Source organism: Eucalyptus grandis, chromosome 1 (assembly GCF_016545825.1).
Source record: "Eucalyptus grandis isolate ANBG69807.140 chromosome 1, ASM1654582v1, whole genome shotgun sequence".
Classification (NCBI taxonomy): domain Eukaryota; kingdom Viridiplantae; phylum Streptophyta; class Magnoliopsida; order Myrtales; family Myrtaceae; genus Eucalyptus; species Eucalyptus grandis.
Genome location: NC_052612.1, coordinates 4,465,505 through 4,485,480, shown reverse-complemented (window position 1 = coordinate 4,485,480; position 19,976 = coordinate 4,465,505). Strand labels below are relative to the sequence as shown.

Below are 19,976 nucleotides of genomic sequence, written 5' to 3'. Positions count from 1 at the left end.
AATACACTAACAATTATCTGTCCTTTTCAAGTGATGTTAAAGAGTTAGCGTCTAAAATTGGCCATCCAACAAAGCCGTGGTACAATCCTTAGCCTGACTCTTTTTCTTCAACTTGGACCCACTTCATGTTCATTTTTGTCACTTCCTTTTTTTCTTTAATTTAGACCCATTCTGGATGAATTTGAACTAGTCAGATGCTTCAAATTTATTGCTATATATAGGTTACTCTCTTCAACATATCAAGTAATTTTACATCAATCCAATATAGATTAGCCCAATTAAAGAACTCAATAATTCTGCAAAATACCATATGAACATTAAAATCAAGAATACACATGTTGTGATAGTTCCTTGCTTGTTTGTCTGAAGACGATATCTATAAAAAAATCCAAAGTGACAAAAGAATCGATTCATTCGGCAAACAAACATAAGCAAGGAATCTCATGCGTTAAACGTTAGAAGAAAAGTATCTCATTTATAGACAATGCTTATGGCTTTGCACAGGGTTGATGCTTTATCATTGAATCGGTTTTTTATCAACTCAACTACACATCCATCTGTTCCAATAATAATTCCAAGCAAGGTATCTAATGCTTTAACTAGAAGACTCGTGCATGGATGATGCTTATTGCTTTGTGTCAGGTTTCTGTTTTATCGTTGAATCTCCTTTCTCAATTATTTGCACATCCATCCATTCCACAAATGAATGTAAGTAAGGTATCTCGTGTATTAAATGGTAGAAGAAAACTATCTCATGCATGAATGAAACTACAATATTTATGATAGGTGATACCACATCTAACCCGACACTTGGCATTATTGATGAACAAGAATATATCTAACAAGTCATATGAATGTGCTTGTGTATAATAAGTAGGTTATCTTTCGTATCAAGAAAATAAGATCCTCTCAAACCAACTTAAAATTGAGAACTTGACGGGCCAAACTTATGATTATGTATGGTTTACATTCAAGGGAGGTAATCATAGTAGTTGTCTCCCCTCATCCTTGTGAGTATAAAAAACTTGACGAGTTAGATGCTTCAAATTTATTGCTATATATAGGTTGCTCTCTCCAACGGATCCATTAATTTTACATCTATCCAAAATAGATTAACCCAATTTTTTTTAACAGAGATTAGCCCAGTTTTTTTTTTTTTGGACAAGTAAACGGGCTATCATTACTAATTGAGGGTCTGAGCAAATACAGCATATGCATCAGTACATAGTAAATCCAAAAGAGCAGAAGGGAGGTTAATAACCTAGTTTCTAGGAAGACAACCCATACGTTGGGCTTTAGCTAACCAATCGGCGACTCTGTTGGTATTACAACTACAGTGGGCGAAGGTTAGTCCCGACATAGTCTCCAGTTTGTGCTTGGCTCGATCCACTAGAGGTTGCACTGACTAGCTTAAGGTAGATGAGGAGAGGACACTCTCCACCAACGTACGACAATTAGATAGAATTACTATTTCTTTTTTCTGGGGAATTCGGGGTGAGCTTTGAAGATATAAAATCTAGGGTTTCGACTAAAGCTACGGCCTCCACTTGTTCAGCAGAATTCACCTCGACATTTTTTGCAAACCCATCTCTTATTCTGCCAAATGAGTCTCTACAGATGCAAGCAACAGCAGCTCGAGAGAATGGTCTTCTCTGTTGAGAACCGGGGAATCTGCCAGTCGTCTCTCTAGTCGTGGTGGGGTGCGATGCTGGATCGGGTCTGTTATCAGCACGTCGGTCGGTTCGATAGGGGCGAGGAGGAGAGGCGGGTTCTTCCTCTGCGTCGCTGCTACACAAGTAGGTCTTATCCCCAATCCTTTCTTCAGATCTGCAAAACCTTACATGGTGGGCGTCATTGGTGCTCCTGTTGTCTTACTGCTGTGCTGGAGAGTCAAATCCAGTAGATCTGAAGTCGTGTGTTGGTGTTGTAGAGGTAGTAGATTCTTCATCAATGGTGCCGCTAGTCAGGGGGGGCTTACCACGATCTCTCGCTTCACCTCTGCTATGCAGCTCAGGCAGGCGTGCTCTGTTCCAGATCTGGATCGAGCTGGGCATCCCTAGTGGGTCGGACTCATCCCCATTGTCGCTGCTGTTCAGGTGAGGGCTACCCCTATCCAGCTGTGTCGATCTGGTGTTCTTAGCAGGGAGGGGCATCTGGTTTGGCCTTCGGTTCTGATTTTTTGCTATGTATTCATCATTAGCAGATTTGAATTTGTGAAAGGGCTGTGTAGGTGGTACCGGGCAAGCGTTGTTGAGGCCGCCACCAAGGGGATGCTTCCCGTAAGCTTGCGCTCGACATCTGCTAGGCATCACGGGCGCGCCTTTACGGGTGTACCTTTGACTCAGGTTGGGTATTTCTCGGCTTACCTCTCTATTTAGACCAGGTAAGCATCGTGCCCATTCTGTACTTCTTTCTTCAGCTCGGGGCGATATAGCTCTATATGTTTTATCCTTCTAGGCAATGCTGTTTACCTGTGGGTTGTGCGGTATATCAGTGTCGCTCTCTGCTATGTTTGTAGTCGAAGCTGGAGTAGAGGTTGGGAAATCACTTGGGTTGGCGGGAGTGATGTCGCAATTGGAAATTGAAGCCAGGGCAGGATCTGAAATAGCTTCATTGCTACGCACCACCTCCTCTTGAGATATATCAAGCGAGTTGCTGGTTGTATATGCATCTTCAAGTGAAGCATCAATGTTTATTTTGAGAATTCCTGGGGGCGGGGGATGCCATTTGTCAGGTTCAGGTAGATCTTGGCCTTTTTTCCCGGTTTGTGATTTTTTATTCCAAGTTACGAAGCTCTCCTGTGACATTGTAGCTCTAAACAGGGTTTGATGTGGGTTGAGGGGATGTTTCTTGAAGATGAAGTGGTTGCGATCCTTCCATATGCACCATAAAACTGTGGCAACCAGTTCAAAATTACGTCAATTCCTTGGTCCTGCAAAATGTTTGCATAACCAGTCATCAAATCGTGTTAGACCCACTCGATCTATGTGGACTTGCAGGGTTGGCTCATTCCATATTTGTGCTATCCAAGGGCAAAGGAGCAAAGTGCGCTCAACCGTCTCCGCTTCCAAATTGCATATTGGGCACATTGGTACAGGTACGATATTTCTCCTATATAGATTATCCAAGGTAGGCAATGCATTTTGGCAAGCACTCCAAAGGAAGAATTTGATTTTAGGTTGTATGACCGAGTTCCAGATAAGCTTCCATATGTCTGGATCAAACCGGTGTGATGTTGTTGGCATTGTCTCTTGATGAGTAGTAGGTTTTCTGGTCGAAAAGTAACCGCTCTTCACCATATAGGTTTTGGATTTGTTATTTGTCCAAACCAGTTTGTCTTCTGTATTTAGGAGGCCGATAGGGATTGCTTTGATTTCTATCACAAGGGAGTCGTCGAACATGGACCGCAAGAGGTCTTCCTTCCATGTTGCGGCTTCAAAATTAATCAAGTCGGCAACTTTGCTTAGTTCATTCGGTCTCACAAGTCCTCCAATCGTTCCTTTCTTGAACCACTTATCCTCTCGAATTGAAATTTGTTGACCATTACCCACTACCCACATAACTTGGGGAGCAATTACATCTCTTCCTGCTAATAGGCTTTGCCAACCCCACGCTGGACGTGAGCCTTTCCCTACTTGCCATAAGTCACGAGTTTGGGAAGTAAAATCCATTCATGAGTTGGCTCCAAAGTGTGTTCGGATGCTAAGAAATCCTCCAGATTGTTTTCCTAACATAGCGATGTTGAAAGCAAGTAGGTCCTTAAAGCCAAGACCGCCTTCCTCCTTTTGAAGCTTTAGGAGATCCCATTTTCTCCAGTGCAAACCAGCTGTCTTGTTAGTATTTCTCCATAGGAAATTAGCAATTTTCTTCTCAATGGCTTTGATAATGGAAACTGGGATTTTGAAAATTGACATTGCATATTGAGGTATTGCCTGAACTATTGACTTGAGAAGAATTTCCTTACCAGCTTGCGAAAGCAAGTTTTCTTTCCAACTCTCCAGCTTCGAGTTTACCCTGGCAAGTATACAGGCAAACATATCTTTTTTTGAAGCCCCCCAGTCCGAAGGGATTCCTAAATATTTCCCTGTTTTCGCAATTTCGAGAACTCTCAGCACCGACATCATGTTTCTTCGAAGGCTCTATGGACACCCTTTGCTGAAAAATAATCTTGATTTGTTCAAGTTTATGGCCTGACCTGATGCATAACAATACTAGTGGAGTATAGTTGCTAGGTTTTGGCATTCTAGAACTATACCATCTAGGAAAAAAATAGAGTCATCTGCAAATAGTAAATGAGAGAGGGTTGGGCAATTTCTGTTCAGTTTAATGCCGTGGATGGTATCTGCTGCAATTGCTTGTTTCATCATGTGGGATAGTACATTGGCTACAATAATAAACAGATACGGGGATAGAGGATCTCCCTGGCAAATACCCTGAGATGGCTTGAAGTAGTGTGAGGACTCTCCATTAAACTTGATGATGTAGGACACTGTAATGACGCATTGCATAACCCACTGCACCCATCCGTCGCTAAAGCCCATCTTTCTTAGACACTCCCGTAGGAAGTCCCATTCTATTGGGTCATAAGCTTTCTGCATGTCGAGTTTAAGAATGGCTTGAAATTTTTTCCTCCTATCTCGAGTTCTTAATCTGTGGAGAACTTCTTGAACAATCAAAATATTATCCTGAATTTAGCGACTCCCCATGAAAGCACTTTGTTCCACAGTAATTATGTCTGGTAATAATGGTTTTAGTCTGTTTGTGAGGATTTTATATATGATCTTGTAAGCAAAGTTACAGGCTTATGGGTCGGAAATGTTTTAACTTTTCTGGATTTTGGTTCTTGAGGATAAGAGTGATTTGGGTTTTGTTTAGGGCTGGGCTAAGGGTTCCAGACTCAAAGAAAAGTTGCACTTCCGTAAGAATATCCCCGCCGATATCTTGCCAATGCTGCTGAAAAAAGAGGCCGTTCAGTCCATCCGGTCCAGGTGCTCTGGTAGCACCCAACTGGTGAGTTGCATCATAAACTTCTTCCATAGTCACAGCTTCAGTGAGTTTAAGGTTCATAACTGCATTGACTGACAATGGTATGTGGTTTAGGATAGGCTGGAAATTCCGAGGACCCACTGAAGTATATAAATTTTTAAAGAAATTCATCGTCATGTGCTTGAGAGTTTCATTATCCCTCACCCAGTCTCCTTCGGCATTCATCAGCATGGAAATGCGGTTTCTGTTTCTCCATTGTATAGTGGTAGCATGAAAAAATTTTGTATTCCTATCCCCCCATTTGAGTCACTTAATTCTAGACCTTAAGGCCCATAACATTTCTTTTTTTTGCCATAGTGCTTCAATCTCTTTGTGTATATTATGAATTTTGCAATGATCATACCGCAATGTCGGGTTGTTCATCTGAATCTAAAGCTCATTTTTCAGCCTTTCGATTTTCTTGTATGCATTGGGAAATCATTTTTTACTCCACGCCTCTAGTTGAGTCGCCACTATGTGCAGTTTCTCAGCCATATTCTTCCTATGGGAGTCCTCCCATATTTGCTTGACAATCCTCTTGCAATCTTCATCTTCCGCCCAATATGTCTCGTATTTAAACTCGCGCCGCTTGCGTGTCAGGGTAGGTATAGTTGACAGGATGAGGGGAATATGGTCGGAACCAATAGCCGGTAGAACTGTAACTTTGGCATTTGGATAAGCTATTCTCCAGTCCAAGGTACAAAGAGCTCTGTCCAACCTTTTTTAAACATTTTCGTCTCCCTCTCTTGTATTCATCCAAGTAAAAGCGCACCCCTTACTTTCCAGGTCCATTAATGAGCAGGCATATAAGAAATCCTTGAATGCAGTAAGTCGATAGTGTTCAGCCATCCTCTTTCCCACTTTTTCCCATTGATATAGAATCTCATTAAAGTCCCTAATGCACAACCAAGGAATGTGATTAAAGGGACTTGCTCTTTGTATTTCCTCCTAGAGTATAATTCTGTCATTGAATGCATTAGGAGCGTGGAGAAAAGTAATCCGCATATTCTGTCTACTATCATAAAGAAAGCACCGCACATCGATAAGATATTCAGAATGTGAGTCTATGGAAATGGTTGCCTGGTCATCCTAAAAAAGAGCCAAACCCCCCGATAGCCCTTTTGGATTCACCAAAAAGCTGTGAGAAAGCTTGAGTCGTCTTTTTAATCTTTGCACTGTATGCTCTTGATTTTTAGTTTCCATAAGAAAAATTAGATTTGGCCTTTCTTGAGTCACAAGGACTCTAAGAGCCTGAATTGTCAGGGGAGAACCCAACCCCTGACAATTCCAACTTAGTAGTTTCATGGGTACACCGATGACTTATTATGGCTAGCCACCAAAGCCCATTTTGTTGATTTATCCTCCTCTATTACAGGGATGTCCACTAGTTGTAAGTGGTCAGCGAATGCTATCTTGGAGGCTTGAGCTCCATACGGGCAAAATTGCTTACCTTTCTTTGATGTGGGGAGCTTGGTAGATCTGGCTTTGCCCCTAGCTGGGCCTCTTTCTGACTCTAAATAGAATTGCCTCTCTTTCTCGACTTCTTTGATCTGTTCATTGTGCAGCGTCAGCATGGAGTCCGCATCTAAGCAGCTGTTGTCTTGCTTCTATGGAGCTTTGCCTTCTTTAATGGTTATAGCTCGGGAAGAGAGGAGATGTTTGGCCTGCTGTTTGGGCCCCTCCTCCAAGAGATGCTGGATGTGGGGAGGCAGGAGGGGCTGCTCTGCTGCGTCTTGTGCTTGCTGTGTTTCATGGGTATCCGCTGCCAGGGGATATTTCGGCACCATTTCTTCGTCTTCAATGAGTTAGGTTTGCTTGCCATAGAAAAATTTTCCATACGAGCTGAGTTCCCGAACCTCAACTCGTAACTAGTTACCATAGTTACCTGGTATACCTTCCTCCAACCTTATGTGTTCGTAAGGAATCATTTTACAGGCATTGGCATAATGGCCAATTCTACCACAAGAGTAGCAGTAATGTGGCAACCTTTCGTATTTGAATTCGATCAACAACTTTTTGCTTCCCAAGTTGACAACTAGCCTTGTTTTAAGAGGTGTAACTAGATTCAGCTTGATTCTTGCTTTCCCGACCTTATAACTGCTGTTTCCATTTGCTTCCAATTTCACCTCAAGGACTTCGCCAAACTTGGAGGCGATCTCTCTAACTACTGCCGTTATAACTCTACCAAATGGTAAGCCAAATAGGTGCACCCAAAAGGGACAATGAGAGAAATCATAGCAAATATCGGGAATGTCAAGATCACATTGTTGGAGCACTAGTAGGTTGCTGAAAAAAGACTATGGCCCGGCATCAAGGACTTTCTGCTTCTCGGCTTCTGATTTAAAAGAGAATGAGAAAAAGCCTGGTTCTAACAAGGTGCAGGAAACGTTCTCAGTCCTCCATGCCCGTTTCATAGTGCTGAGAAAGGCCTGGAAATTTACGTTTGGTCGAGAATAGAGTTTGCCAAATAATGTTAGCTAGCATTCTTTTAACTTTTTATCAGAGATACCCTCTGTAACATCTGTAACATCATCTTCAGACCATAAGTTACCCAAGCTTTTACACAACGCCTCTAACCTACTCGCTTCAGAATTATGATCTGCCATAAGGCCTGCTTCAATAAGGCACGATGATATGGAGAACAGAGAGATCGTGGCCAACCTCCATAATGAAACCAGGATAACTCTCAATGAGTCATTTGAGCTCGTTGGTTTGAAGCCTTGATGCTTGGTTGTGGAGAAATTCTGGAGCTCTGGCAGACCATTTTCCTCAACGTACTTACTACTATTCTGTAGGGGAAGCGGGGCCAAGAAAAGCAAGGTGAGACAAATCTATGTAGGGGGTGTTGAAGGACGGGTAAGAAGAAGTGCAAGGAAGGTTGGAAGGGTTGGACTGTTGCTGGGGAAAGCGAAGTAAAGAAGTCGAACAAGGGTATTGGATGGGTTTCGGCCTGTTGTGAGGGTTGGATAACTTGGGGCCGAAGTCTAGGGTTTTGAGAGGGACGCGCGAGGTGATGATAAGGTAGGCAAGGGGAAACGGAAAAAAGCCCAGAACGAAGTTAGGGTTTGGAGGGGTGAATAAAATGGAAATACTGACTCGAGAAGGTTACAGGAGTTAAGAGGGTTTGAAAGTACGAGGGCGACAACCAAGGAAAGAGGAATTAGGGTCGGTCGGGGTGAGCAACTTCATATCGAAGAGGGCGGAGGTTGATGGGGAGGATTGGAATGGAAGAAATGCTGAAGAGGGCGACAGCACAAAGGAGTCAATGGAAGACTACCGTGCAGTAGAGGAAAGCCCAGAACGCTTGGGAGAAAAGAGGTAAGGGAGAGACTATGAGATTAACCCAGTTAAAGAACTGAATAATTCTGCACAATACCATCTAAATGTTAAAATCAAGAATATACATGTTGTGATAGTTCTTTGCTTGTTTGTTTGTAGACGATATCTATTAAAAAGTCCAATAAAAGGATCAATAAATTCAGTGAGCAAATATAAGCAAGGAATCTCATGCATTAAACGTCAGAGGAAAAGTATCTCATTTATGGACGATGCTTATTACTTTGCATTGGGTTTATACTTTATGGTTGAATTAGTCTTTTATCAACTCTACTACACATCCATCTATTTCACAAATAAGTACATGCAAGGTATCTCATGCTTTAAATGAAGATTAATGCATGGATGATACTTATTGCTTTGTGTCAAGTTTATGTTTTATTGTTGAATCGGTCCTTTCTCAGTTACTTGCACATCCATCAATTCCACGAATGAATGTAAGTAAGGTATCTCGTGCATTAAATGGCAGAAGAAAAGTATCTAATGCATGAATGAAACACAATATCCATTGTAACATCCTCAATTTCGACCTTTCTTTTGGTCCCAACTAGGAGGCTAAGCTAGGTGGGCCTTAGGTTAGTCAAACCTTCCTATAAAATAAATGTAAACAAGTGTGGACAAGTGTGAACAAGTGTGAATAAGTGTGAACGTATTAAATAAAGTGAGAAGAAAGATATCCCTTTAGCCTATGCCATTAATATCCTAGGATCTAAGTGTGAATGGTAGACTTTGAAACCTACAAAGGAGAAGCCACATGCTGAGAGAGAGAGAGAGAGAGAGAGAGAGAGAGAGAGAGAGAGAGAGAGAGAGGAGAAGGCCAAGGGAGAACACTCCTCTTTTCAACTAGAATTTACCTCATTTAATTTTCGAAATTTCTGGACCTTTGTTGTTTGTCAAATTTTCAGAACTTTTTATATTACGAATTTGGAGAAGCTTCCTTCATGAAAGTTGTTCAAAACATCTTAGTATATAATATAATTAAATTTCATATTTTTCTGAGAAGAAATGGTTGATACGAAGGCCCAATCAATTACCGTACAGAACCTGCCTAGTATAGTGAAGACGGTAACCAAGTTGCTTTTTCGAATTTTTATAAAATCTTCTCTTTCAAATTTGGACATGATTCCTTCACAAAAGTTTTAAAGGACATCCATATCTATAACATATTACAATTTCAAAGGGTTTTGTGAAGATTTGGATTTCAAAAGGAGTCTCTCTCTCTGACCATTGAATCTGTTCGACGGATGGATTTTTGGGTTGTGTTCACTGATTTGCTTCTCTTTCCACATAACGAATTTGGCTTGGATTCCTTCATAAAAAAAAAAAAAAGGTTTTCTAAGGTCTACTTTATAACATATTAAAATTTTATAATTTTTCGAATCCGTTTGATAAGGTAATGGTACTGATTTCGAAAGTTGTTCAAAACTGTTTTTGTCTTAGAATATGAGAACCACACACCCAACTTTGAGTGGAAGGGGGCTGCACGCCCAACTTGAGGAGCAATTTAATCTAAAAACTTATTGGCTTGAAAATAATAATGCATTAAATGCTTTTGGACCTTAGTGTATTAAAGAGAAGAAACTTGGAGAGCAAGTTGACTAGTATGAACACATCTAAGCCTAATGATTGCATGAAATCTTGGCAATTAATGAGTGAGATGATTAACCTACTTAGGTGTCCCCTAGAATCTTAGGTGAATCTTAGGTTATAATGGCCCTAGATTGTAGCCTTGGTGAACAAGGTAAGCACCAACCAATTAGAAAAAGACATTAGGCATTAAAGGGGCTTATGTGTCCCTTAGGCGCCATAGCCAATAATGAGCCTAAAGTGAGCCTTGGAGGATAAGCAAATAAGTGGACCAATGGAAAAGTGAAAAGTAGGTCTATCATCAATGACGCCTATGAGCTTAGGTTGCCAAGTAAGGCCTTTTAGCCTTCCAACTTATCATTTAGGCTTCAATTATTGGACCCATAGCCTTGCCACCCAAGGAATTTAGGTAGGCGGGACACTTGGAAACATTAGAATGGACCGCTTGGCATGGTAATGATGGCTCCAAGGGCTATAAATATGAGGAGCTCTCTTCATTTTCCTCACTTTGCTCCCATTTTCTCCACCCTCCATCTCCTTGAACGCCCTCCACCTCACGTCTCTCTCTCTCGTCCTCCAAAGTAAGCCGCCCTTCCTTTGTAGTTAGTGTCTCAACTCGAGGTTCATCGAAGGTAAGTAGATTTTCCTAACTCTTCGATAGGGTGATGTGCTAAGCTTATCGATTTTAGGATCATGCCATCATTTGCTTGTGTTGGCTTTGTATTGTTATGCTTGTTGTGTTTCTATTGCTTGTTGTTGCATTAAGTAAGTTCATGATCCCGCATGAGTGTCAAGCACACCTGGATGTCGAGGAAAGGTCTCTGTGACTATGGAAAATGCTAAAGCCTAAGCGAATGATTCCGAGTCAAGGTCACGAGCTTGAATTGCATCCGGCATGAGTTTGATTTAATAAAACACAAGAGTCGTCCATTAGTTCACCTTGCATGGCATGCCTTCGGGCCTTTCATTCGGTTAAGAGTTTAAACATGACATGAATCGGTTGATGCTTGAATGCATGGACACACGATGGACCTATATGCCGACGCTGGGGGATGCCGGGTCGTTGCCTAGGGTAAAGCCCCGGATGCCTTCCCGATATTGAGATCATGGATGATGCCGGTCCGGGTGAGGCCGATACCTAGAGGTCGCCCTAGATGTTGTCCTGATAATGAGATTGGGACAATACCGGTTGCCAAGAGGGGGACCGATGCTCGGTTGTTACCGGAAGAGTCTATTAAGTTCGACTAATATGATACTAAAAAAGGAAAAGTGAAAGTCCATGTGTGGTTCATGACTGATACATGTGTGATGCTTGCAAAAACTGGGTTTGTTTGATATGTATTGTTAAGTCCTTGCATCAACTTGAGCATATGTTTGAAGTGGGTCACTTATTGCTTGAATGAGTTTCATGAGATGTGAGCATCCCTTTTTATGACCGAAATGATCATCAGCCACGGATCTTTGGAAAGCTTGTTCATATGCAGTAACTCCTTGTCTTTGATTTTTTGAAAGTGCATAGACGGTTGAGAGACTCTCATATGCATAAGCAAGGCAAGGCACAAACCTTGCTATTGATTTGCCATCGACAAGTGGGTGGTGACCTTGTATTTGACGATCGACGGCGAGATGTCCTCCTATAGGAGAATTAGGGATTTCTACTTACTGAGTCATCGACTCACTCTTGTTGTTCCCACCATTTTAGGTGTGTGATGGGCGAATCAAGGTTCAAGACGGGGAATGCACATAGTATGGGGGCCACTTTTGGGAGCAGCTTGGTAGAGGAGTTAGGCTACCCCAGCCTTTTGATTGACTATATATATGGAAACAAAAATAAGTAGCCCAAGACTAGGATGGGCATGTAATCAAGACAGCTTTTGATATGTGAAAATGAGTATGAATATGTTACTTTTATTTGCTTGGTAGGAGTAAAATATCTCATCGTGTATGAATGATGATTATTGCTTTATATTAGGTTGACTTTTATCGTCAAATTGATCATATCTAATTTTACTCGCACATCCATTAGTAACTACTTGAGTCTTGAACTGTCAAACTAAATAGGCTCGAATAACGTTTACGTAGAATATGGACTCCCTCAAATTCCACCGATCACAATTTGGTTTCTCCCGTTCTTTAGATTAAATCATTATTATATTAGAGTTGCCATTAACCTATTTTAAACCAATTAGGAGTCTAGTAAGACGGCTGGTCGCCTTACTCTACAAAGCAGACAAGCTAGATTAAACTAACCCCAGTTCATTGGTACCTCTTTTCTTTTTAGGAAAACGTTTTTATGTGATCTCGGTTCATTTTATTCCCTAAAATTTAATAGAAGTGTCGATGTAGAAATGACGATCTGTGGAGCATCACCAAAAGTAAATTATTTAAATAAGGCAATATACCGTGCAATGTCTAAAATGATGAAGGGGAAAATAGCAAAAATATGAAAGGAAGCAAAATAAAACAAGTAAAAATGAAATAACCCGAGCCCTCTCGGACAACATTAAACATGGCTTTGGTATTATGTACTGGGATAAGAACCTGTGAATGGTAACGGAAACTTTAGAAATTCCAAATAAGTTTGGTATAATGCGCCAATGATCCAATTTAAATAACGCATCCAAATATGAAATGGCATGCAAAAATACTACCAAATTGAGGTACTTTCCTACAATGCACATCTATGCAGATAAATGAAACATAGCCTAGGATATTCACGAAAATTAACTGGAATGACTACATTGAAATTTTGTCCAAAGATTTAGAGCTAAATTGATAAAATTATAAAGTTTAAAACTGAATTGATATTTATACGATACATTTAAGACTGAATATAGGTGCTTTAGAAATCACCTCTTTTTCTCACTTTTATCTCACTTCCCCACCACCTCTCCGTGTTCCCTCTTTCCCTTTGTATGTCCCAAAAACAAATAAGGCAAACCCTAGATGTCTCCCTAATCAGCTCCTAGACTGTTCCTTTTGATAAAGAATTTTACTAAAAGGGAAAACTGTTCAAGTACATCAAGAATATACAGGAAAAGAAAGGGAGAAACTAAAAAAGACACCGCTAATTCACCAAAAAAAAAAAAAACTGTAGCATAAGGCCAACAAACGCTTGAAGTCCGCAAGAACAGAGTCAGAAGAAGATTCCAAGCCTTCTAAATTGTAACATAGTGGCCAGGTGAATCCTTAGGAAGTGGGCATAAATCAAGACTCTTTTTAAAGAGGAGAGTGTGGTCGGGCCAAGATAGGGCCGGCCATGGCCTAGTCAGTGACCGGGTGGCACAAGTCCTCTGTAAGTGCCTTGGTCCGGGCTTGTCCAATGGCATTGTCCATAGCCGCTTATATCCAGCATGCATCCACAAAACGTAGGGGTATTATGGACTTTTTATTTTACTTTTCACAATTTTTAGATGCTGCCATCCCATGCACCTGCTCATGCTCATGCTACAAAAGTTAATGTCTGCGAAACTCTCTAGAGGGTTCAACCATTCAGAATCTCTGATCCCTATGGTCCCTTGATGTAAATTGCTTGTACCAACCGAGTAAAATATTTTTTCATTACCCGTTTCCATTCTTGTTCTTTCACATACAGCCCTGAGAATTGTGCATGCGTCTTAGCATTAGGGCATTCGACGCTTGAGTAGGTTGATCTACTACTCGTGATGAGGGATTGTATACACCACCTGGACTTCAAACTGAGTAAATAGATTGGATCATGACATTTGATATTAGAGCTCGAGTTATTGTGAAAGACTTAGAAGTCATGGTCGACACTCGAATCACTGAAGCTTGGAAACGAGTTGAGAAATCGGAGACTAAGGTGAATGATCTAGATAGCCTAGGGGAGTCTTTCAGGGAACTCGAAGAGCGGATTGGTTTAATTGAGAGATCGAATCATGTTGGGAGAGATCCAATGTGTATTCTCAAGCATGACGTCCGAGGTATTATACACATACGGTGAGAGGAGATGGCGCAATTGACTACGTGAGTGGTCGTGGTAATGCTAATGCGTGCCATGGATTACGCACACGACTTTAAGATAGGTCGCAAAAAGGTGTCAAAACCACAGGCTTATTTTGGTGCGCAGCATCCCGAGAACTTTCAAAGCAAATAGCTGGGTAAATCTTGCGTGAGTGTTACATGTCTCAATCTCGCACGAGCTTTACCCACTTTTATATATACATGAATATATAGTATTTGGATGAATTAGATTAATTAGTGGATTATGTCGTATCTGACACATATCCCGTATAATCGAATTTTGGATACAATGCTCCTTGCCTTTCTCTTCAGCTGGTCGATTTAAATTGGTTCTAACCATACAACCGTCAATTACCAGGTGACAGCTCTTTCGAGAGATGTATTGTGTGAACTTGCATTTTATAAGTTGATAAACTAGACTCGGGTAGCAACAGCCAATCAACAGGATAGTATGTATAGGTTACTATAATAAAGGAAAGCTTAGGCTCCATTCATCTCATAGAAAACATTTTTCTCATTTTCTATAACTTGGTTCGCTTAAGAAAATGAGTCAACGGAAAACTTATGTTTAATTCAAGAAAATAATTTTCTTTTTAGAAAATGAAAAACATTTTTCCAAAATATGACTAAGTATTAGCGTTTAGATCGAAAACTTTACACTTGAGTATGAAAACCCTAACACTAGTTCTCGGGTCTTAGTGTTCAAGACCAAGTCTTTGGCGGCTAGGCCTAAGCCCCCGACACCCGTGCTTGGGTGCATCAAGGCTGGGCTCAAATCCCTGGTACTCGATTCCTCGACACCCAAGCCAGGATCCATAAAGGCCATGCTTAGGTCCTCAATACTCAAGCTTCGGTTCACAAAGGCCATGTGCAAGTCTCCGATGCTCGAGCTCGAGTCTTTAATTAATGAAATGTTCGTTCTTATAAAAATATTTAAAAATTTTGAATTCTTGAATTATTTTTATTTTTATTTTTCTTCCTTTTTTTTTTCTTTGGGTAATTTTTGCTATCAAATGGCAGAAAATATCTTCTAATTCATTTTCGGGTTTTAGTCGAATACTAGAAAAAATTGTTATTTTCTTTTTAAAAAAGTCACATTTTCCGATAAACGAACGGAGACTAAGTCAAGAACAAAACTCAAACGTTTACTATGGTGGAAGGGTTTACTAGAAATTTCTCTATATAAATTGGCAAATTCAATTAATCAAGACCACCTTTGTCATAAGCTCACTTCAATCTAGGCAACAATCACAAGAAATCGAAAAATACTCCACAGTACCATAAAAGTTCATTGCTATCATCAATAGCTTTCCTCGTCGAAAAGGAAAGGAAGGTAGTTGCGCGGCGCGTATAGAGAGAACTTTCCTCCTAACAAAAATGCGTGCGACCTGGCATTCCTAGTAAGCCACAAGTGAGATAAACAAAACATACCAAGATACGATTATATAGAAGTTTGAACAACCAAAAGATTCTCCTATCCCTTGCTTCTTCATATCCGAGTAAGAACGACCCATCACATATAAGCCTCATGAGTATGAACTAGGTAACCATGAAATGGTCATGATTAGGCTTAAGCCTCGAGTTTCATTTGACTTCTAGTTGCTCAAGCGATCAGATTTCAGCAAGTTATAATGAGTATGAACTAGGTATGAACGGACCCCGGCATCGGTATGCAGAATTTTAATCCCCCCACCAAAAAAGTTTCGATTTTTCCATGGATTCGCCTGATTTTGCATCGTGGGTATGCCTCGATTCTCACCGTTGTGAATGGGTTCGACGTCTTTCAGACGACGCCATGGCGATTTTCGTCGCGCTGCAGTCGCCGAAGGTAGAGGTGATCGGCCTCACCACTATATACGGGAACATCTACACGACCCTAGCCACCAGGAACGCCTTGCATCTGGTATGTCTCACCATGAGGCCCAAAATGCTTGAAGTGCTCTGTCTATTTCAATTGCATGAGTTGACGAATTGCCTTAGTTGTGAGAGATGAGCCCGATCCCAAATGCGCTTGCCCAGTTAACCATCAAATAGGACAACCACAAGAGGAAGTCAAGGAGGTCCCTTTCTTTTTTCTTTCTAAGGGGTGCAAATAGAATAAGAAAGATTTGAAGCGAGAGGCCTAGTATGACGAAGTTTCGAATGTTTCGATTGTTCCACAAATCCCAAATGAAGTTTAATGAGCCAAGCCCTACCGCCATGGTAGCTTGTTTCTCTCGATATGCGAGTTTCATCCTACCGCCATGGTAGCTTTTTCACACTTTAAACCCTAATCGTGGGCTTTCGCACTTCCCTATCCTCCCATCAATTCCCAATTTCTTCCCTTCTTCTACTTCTCGGTTGATTTCGAATGTCATTCCATATGTCCCCATACTTTCTTCCTTCCCGTCCTCAACGAACAGAGTCTTTCGTATTTCCTTTGGTCTAGGGCGTGCTGAGTAAAGGATATAGGGAATCCCAGATTCCCATCGAGCAATCCATCCACCCCAAATTCCTCTAAATTGAGTTGAGTTTCCTTCCCTTTCCTTAATTTGCATGGCGAAGCTGATGCTGGTTCCACATCTTTAATTGGGCGCCAGTATATTCGAAGGATGCCTTTCATTCACACATAATTTAGGAAGGTTGATTGCCCTGGATTTGCTTTAGCATGGAACCCCACCAACAGGAAGACCAGTCGCGGCTTGTGGCTCTTTGTAACAGAATGGGGCGTCTCTAGTCTGCTCAACAAATCGATAATTGGGATGTAGCTCTGCCCCTGGAAAAAATTGAAGAATGCAGAATGACTTTAGTTGGTAAAATCCCTTCGAACCCCTCAATCAACTTTCTGGCTTTTCAAAATACATTGAAGCGCGCATGGCGAACTGACAACGTTGATATTTCCCAACGTGAGGAGGGTATATATGTAGCGAAATTTCACAATGAAGCAGATAAACAACGAATATTAGAAGGGGGTCCTTGGCTGTTCTCTAATCATTTAGTTATTTTTAAACCTTGGGAAGCCAACACACCTTTACATTGCTATGATTTCTCTAAGTGTGTTTTCTGGGTGCAAGTATTGGGCTTACCACTAGAATGGTGTTTGGAGGATATGATTGCAAAGGCTGTGCGACATGTGGGTCGTGTCATTGAGGTGAAGTTGGAATCCAGAGATGGGAAGACTTTTAGAGGAGGTCGTGCTCGAGTGGAGATAAATCTAAAGGACCCTTTGAAAACAGGACAGCTCATAAGAATTTCAAAAAAAGCCCTATGGCTTGACTTCTGTTATGAGCGCCTACCACATTTTTGTTACTCTTGTGGTGTGATAGGACACTATGCTATGTACTGCCAGGAGATTCCTTTTAATGAGGCAAAGATGGAAGGTAAAGAGAAAATGGCTTTTGGCCAATGGTTGCGAGCTGAGGTAAAAGCACATAGTCCTTATTGGCAATCCTTCTATTCGACACCAGACATAGATGTGGATGCGTCATACACGAGACCCCACCGTCCCCACCCATCTCCAACGACCAGCTCTCCCACCAATCCCATCCACAGCCATCCCCAACAAGCGAGCACTTCAGCAAGTATTTATACAAGGGGATTCTTCTGCTGGTGCTTTCATCTTGCCACCTGCAAAGTCGAAAGAGCCTCAGCAAGGACCACACTCCAGCTTAGACTTGTATCCAGGACATCACAAAAGAACAGATCTGGGTAGAGAGATACAACCGCCTGATCAGCAACTTCATAAAGCCCTTTCCCAACCTACTCCCTTTCCTGATGTGGAGATCCCTGTGCCTGTCCAGCACCATGAACTTCAGCATCAGGAACCACGCACTTCCTGCCGCAAGAAAATGAGTACCACCAGAGGTTCAGCAAAAGTGGGAACAGCAAAGAAAATCAGAAGATATCATACTTATGACTCATGGATAAACAATTCCAAAACTCTTGATGAATCGCAGCTCTTGGATACTCCCATTTTACCTACTGCAAAGGACGCGATATGGGCTTTGGTGGTGGCCCTCAACAGCCACCAAAGGACAAATGAAGCTCTTGGCCGAACCTCCAGTCCGGGCTCCCCTCTGACAGTTCAAGCTCTAAAGGCCTTAGTGGCCAAGGAGAAGCCTGATTTACTATTTTTGATGGAGACCAAGAATCAAGAGACGGTTATCATTCAGCTTAAACAGTGTTTGAAATTCAGTAATTACCATGTGCTCGATCATGTTGGACTCGCTAGCGGACTTGCTATGCTTTGGCATGATGACATTGTAATCCATATAGAGCGAGTGTCTCAGCACTTTTTTGACACTACCTGTACGGATACTCGTTTAGGGACTCCTATGCGCCTCACTTGTGTCCATGCTCCAGCAACTTATCATTCTAGACAGCAACTATGGACGGATCTTCGCCTAATAGTGCTTTCAAATATTCTACCCTGGGTGTGCGCCGGTGACTTCAATGAAGTTTTGTTTCCTTGGGAAAAGGTGGGCCGACGGGTGGCTGAACCGCATCGAATGCATTCCTTTCGAGATGTATTACACGATTGTTCTCTCATGGACATGGACAGCAAGGGTTGCGCCTTCACCTGGATGAATAATCGAGTTGGGGATGACCTAGTAAAAGAACGTTTAGATAGAATGTTGTGCAATATGGAATGGTGTATTGCTTACCCTAAGGCTGAGGTCTATGCTCTTCCTCCTGTGAGCTCTAATCATAGCCCTCTTTTATTGACTACTAATGTATTACCAGGAAGATGCCATAAAAGATTCATATTTGAGTCCTACTGGCTTCAGGAACAAGAATGCAGCGAGGTGGTTGAAAGATCCTGGAATTCTCCACATGCTATCAATTATAATCTACCCAAAAGACTACAGGCAATAGCTACAGCCCTCACCAAATGGAGTCGTTCGAAATTCTCACAGGCACTGCAGCAAATGTTGCACTTGCAGCAGCAACTTCAAACATATATCAATTCTCCCAACAACTGTGGCGACAAGCAGCTGATTACAAATTTGAAGTTGGACATTCAACTTTTATGGCAACAAGAGGAACGGCATTGGGCAATGAGATCCAGGATCAATTGGCTCAACTGCGGGGATAAAAACACCAAATTTTTCCATGCGACAACGCTACAACGACGACTTCGGAATAGAATACGCATGTTAAGAGATGACAATCTTAGCTGGGTTAGGGATGATGGCCTTTTGCAAAGTATGACAAGGCGTTTCTTTTCAGAACTCTACAAATCTACTGGAACTCGGAATTATGATCCTATCCTTGCTAAATGCCCCACTACTATCATTATGGAAATGAATGCTATGTTAACGCCCACTCACCGCAGAAGAGGTCCGCCGAGCCACTTTCCAAATGGGGGCTACTAAGGCACAGTGACCGATGGTATGAATGGTTTGTTTTACCGTAAGAACTGACATATTTTACAAGAAGATATTTTTACAATAGTTCGGGATTTCTTCGGATCCGAATTCTACCTGCTCCTCTAAACAAAACCAATATTACTCTGATCCCAAAGGTTGCTCAACCGGAGAGTCTTGACCAATATCGCCCAATCAGCCTTTGCAATTATATCCATAAAATCGTTTCCAAGGTGTTGGCGAATCATCTAAAGCCTTTCCTACCTGATCTAATATCTGTCGAGCAATCTGCCTTTGTTAGTGGTTGCCAAATCCAGGACAATATCCTTATTGTCCAGGAAGTACTTCATCAGCTAAGGATATGGAAACGAAAAAGAAATTTTCAAGCAATTTTGAAGGTGGACATGCAAAAGGCATATGATAGGGTGGAATGGGACTTTCTTCAGGATTATCTACTTAAATTGGGTTTCCATGCCACTTGGGTTCAATGGGTAATGTAGTGTGTCACAACAGCGTCCTTCAGTATCAATTATAATGGCGAACAACTACCATCTTTCCATCCATCTTGGGGACTTCGGCAGGGAGATCCACTCTCGCCTTACTTATTCATTTTGCTAGCAAATGTGTTATCTGTTCTTATACATGAAGCTATCGACATGGGACATCTCAAAGGCCTAAAGCTAAACAGGTGGTGTCCAA

The 19,976-nt window shown here is 41.6% G+C and overlaps 1 protein-coding gene across 1 annotated transcript; it reads left to right on the top strand.

Annotated features, from left to right (window-relative positions):
• Window positions 1-17,384: 17,384 nt before the first annotated feature.
• Window positions 17,385-19,286, top strand: LOC120292854. Its single transcript, XM_039311331.1, has one exon. It carries the CDS (start codon window positions 17,385-17,387, stop codon window positions 19,284-19,286), a length of 1,902 nt encoding a protein of 633 aa, XP_039167265.1.
• The last annotated feature ends 690 nt before the right edge of the window (window positions 19,287-19,976 follow it).

Bases quoted from the DNA above. Each gene is read 5' to 3' on its own strand.
- LOC120292854 (XM_039311331.1), top strand. From the start codon at position 17,385: ATGTGGATGCGTCATACACGAGACCCCACCGTCCCCACCCATCTCCAA.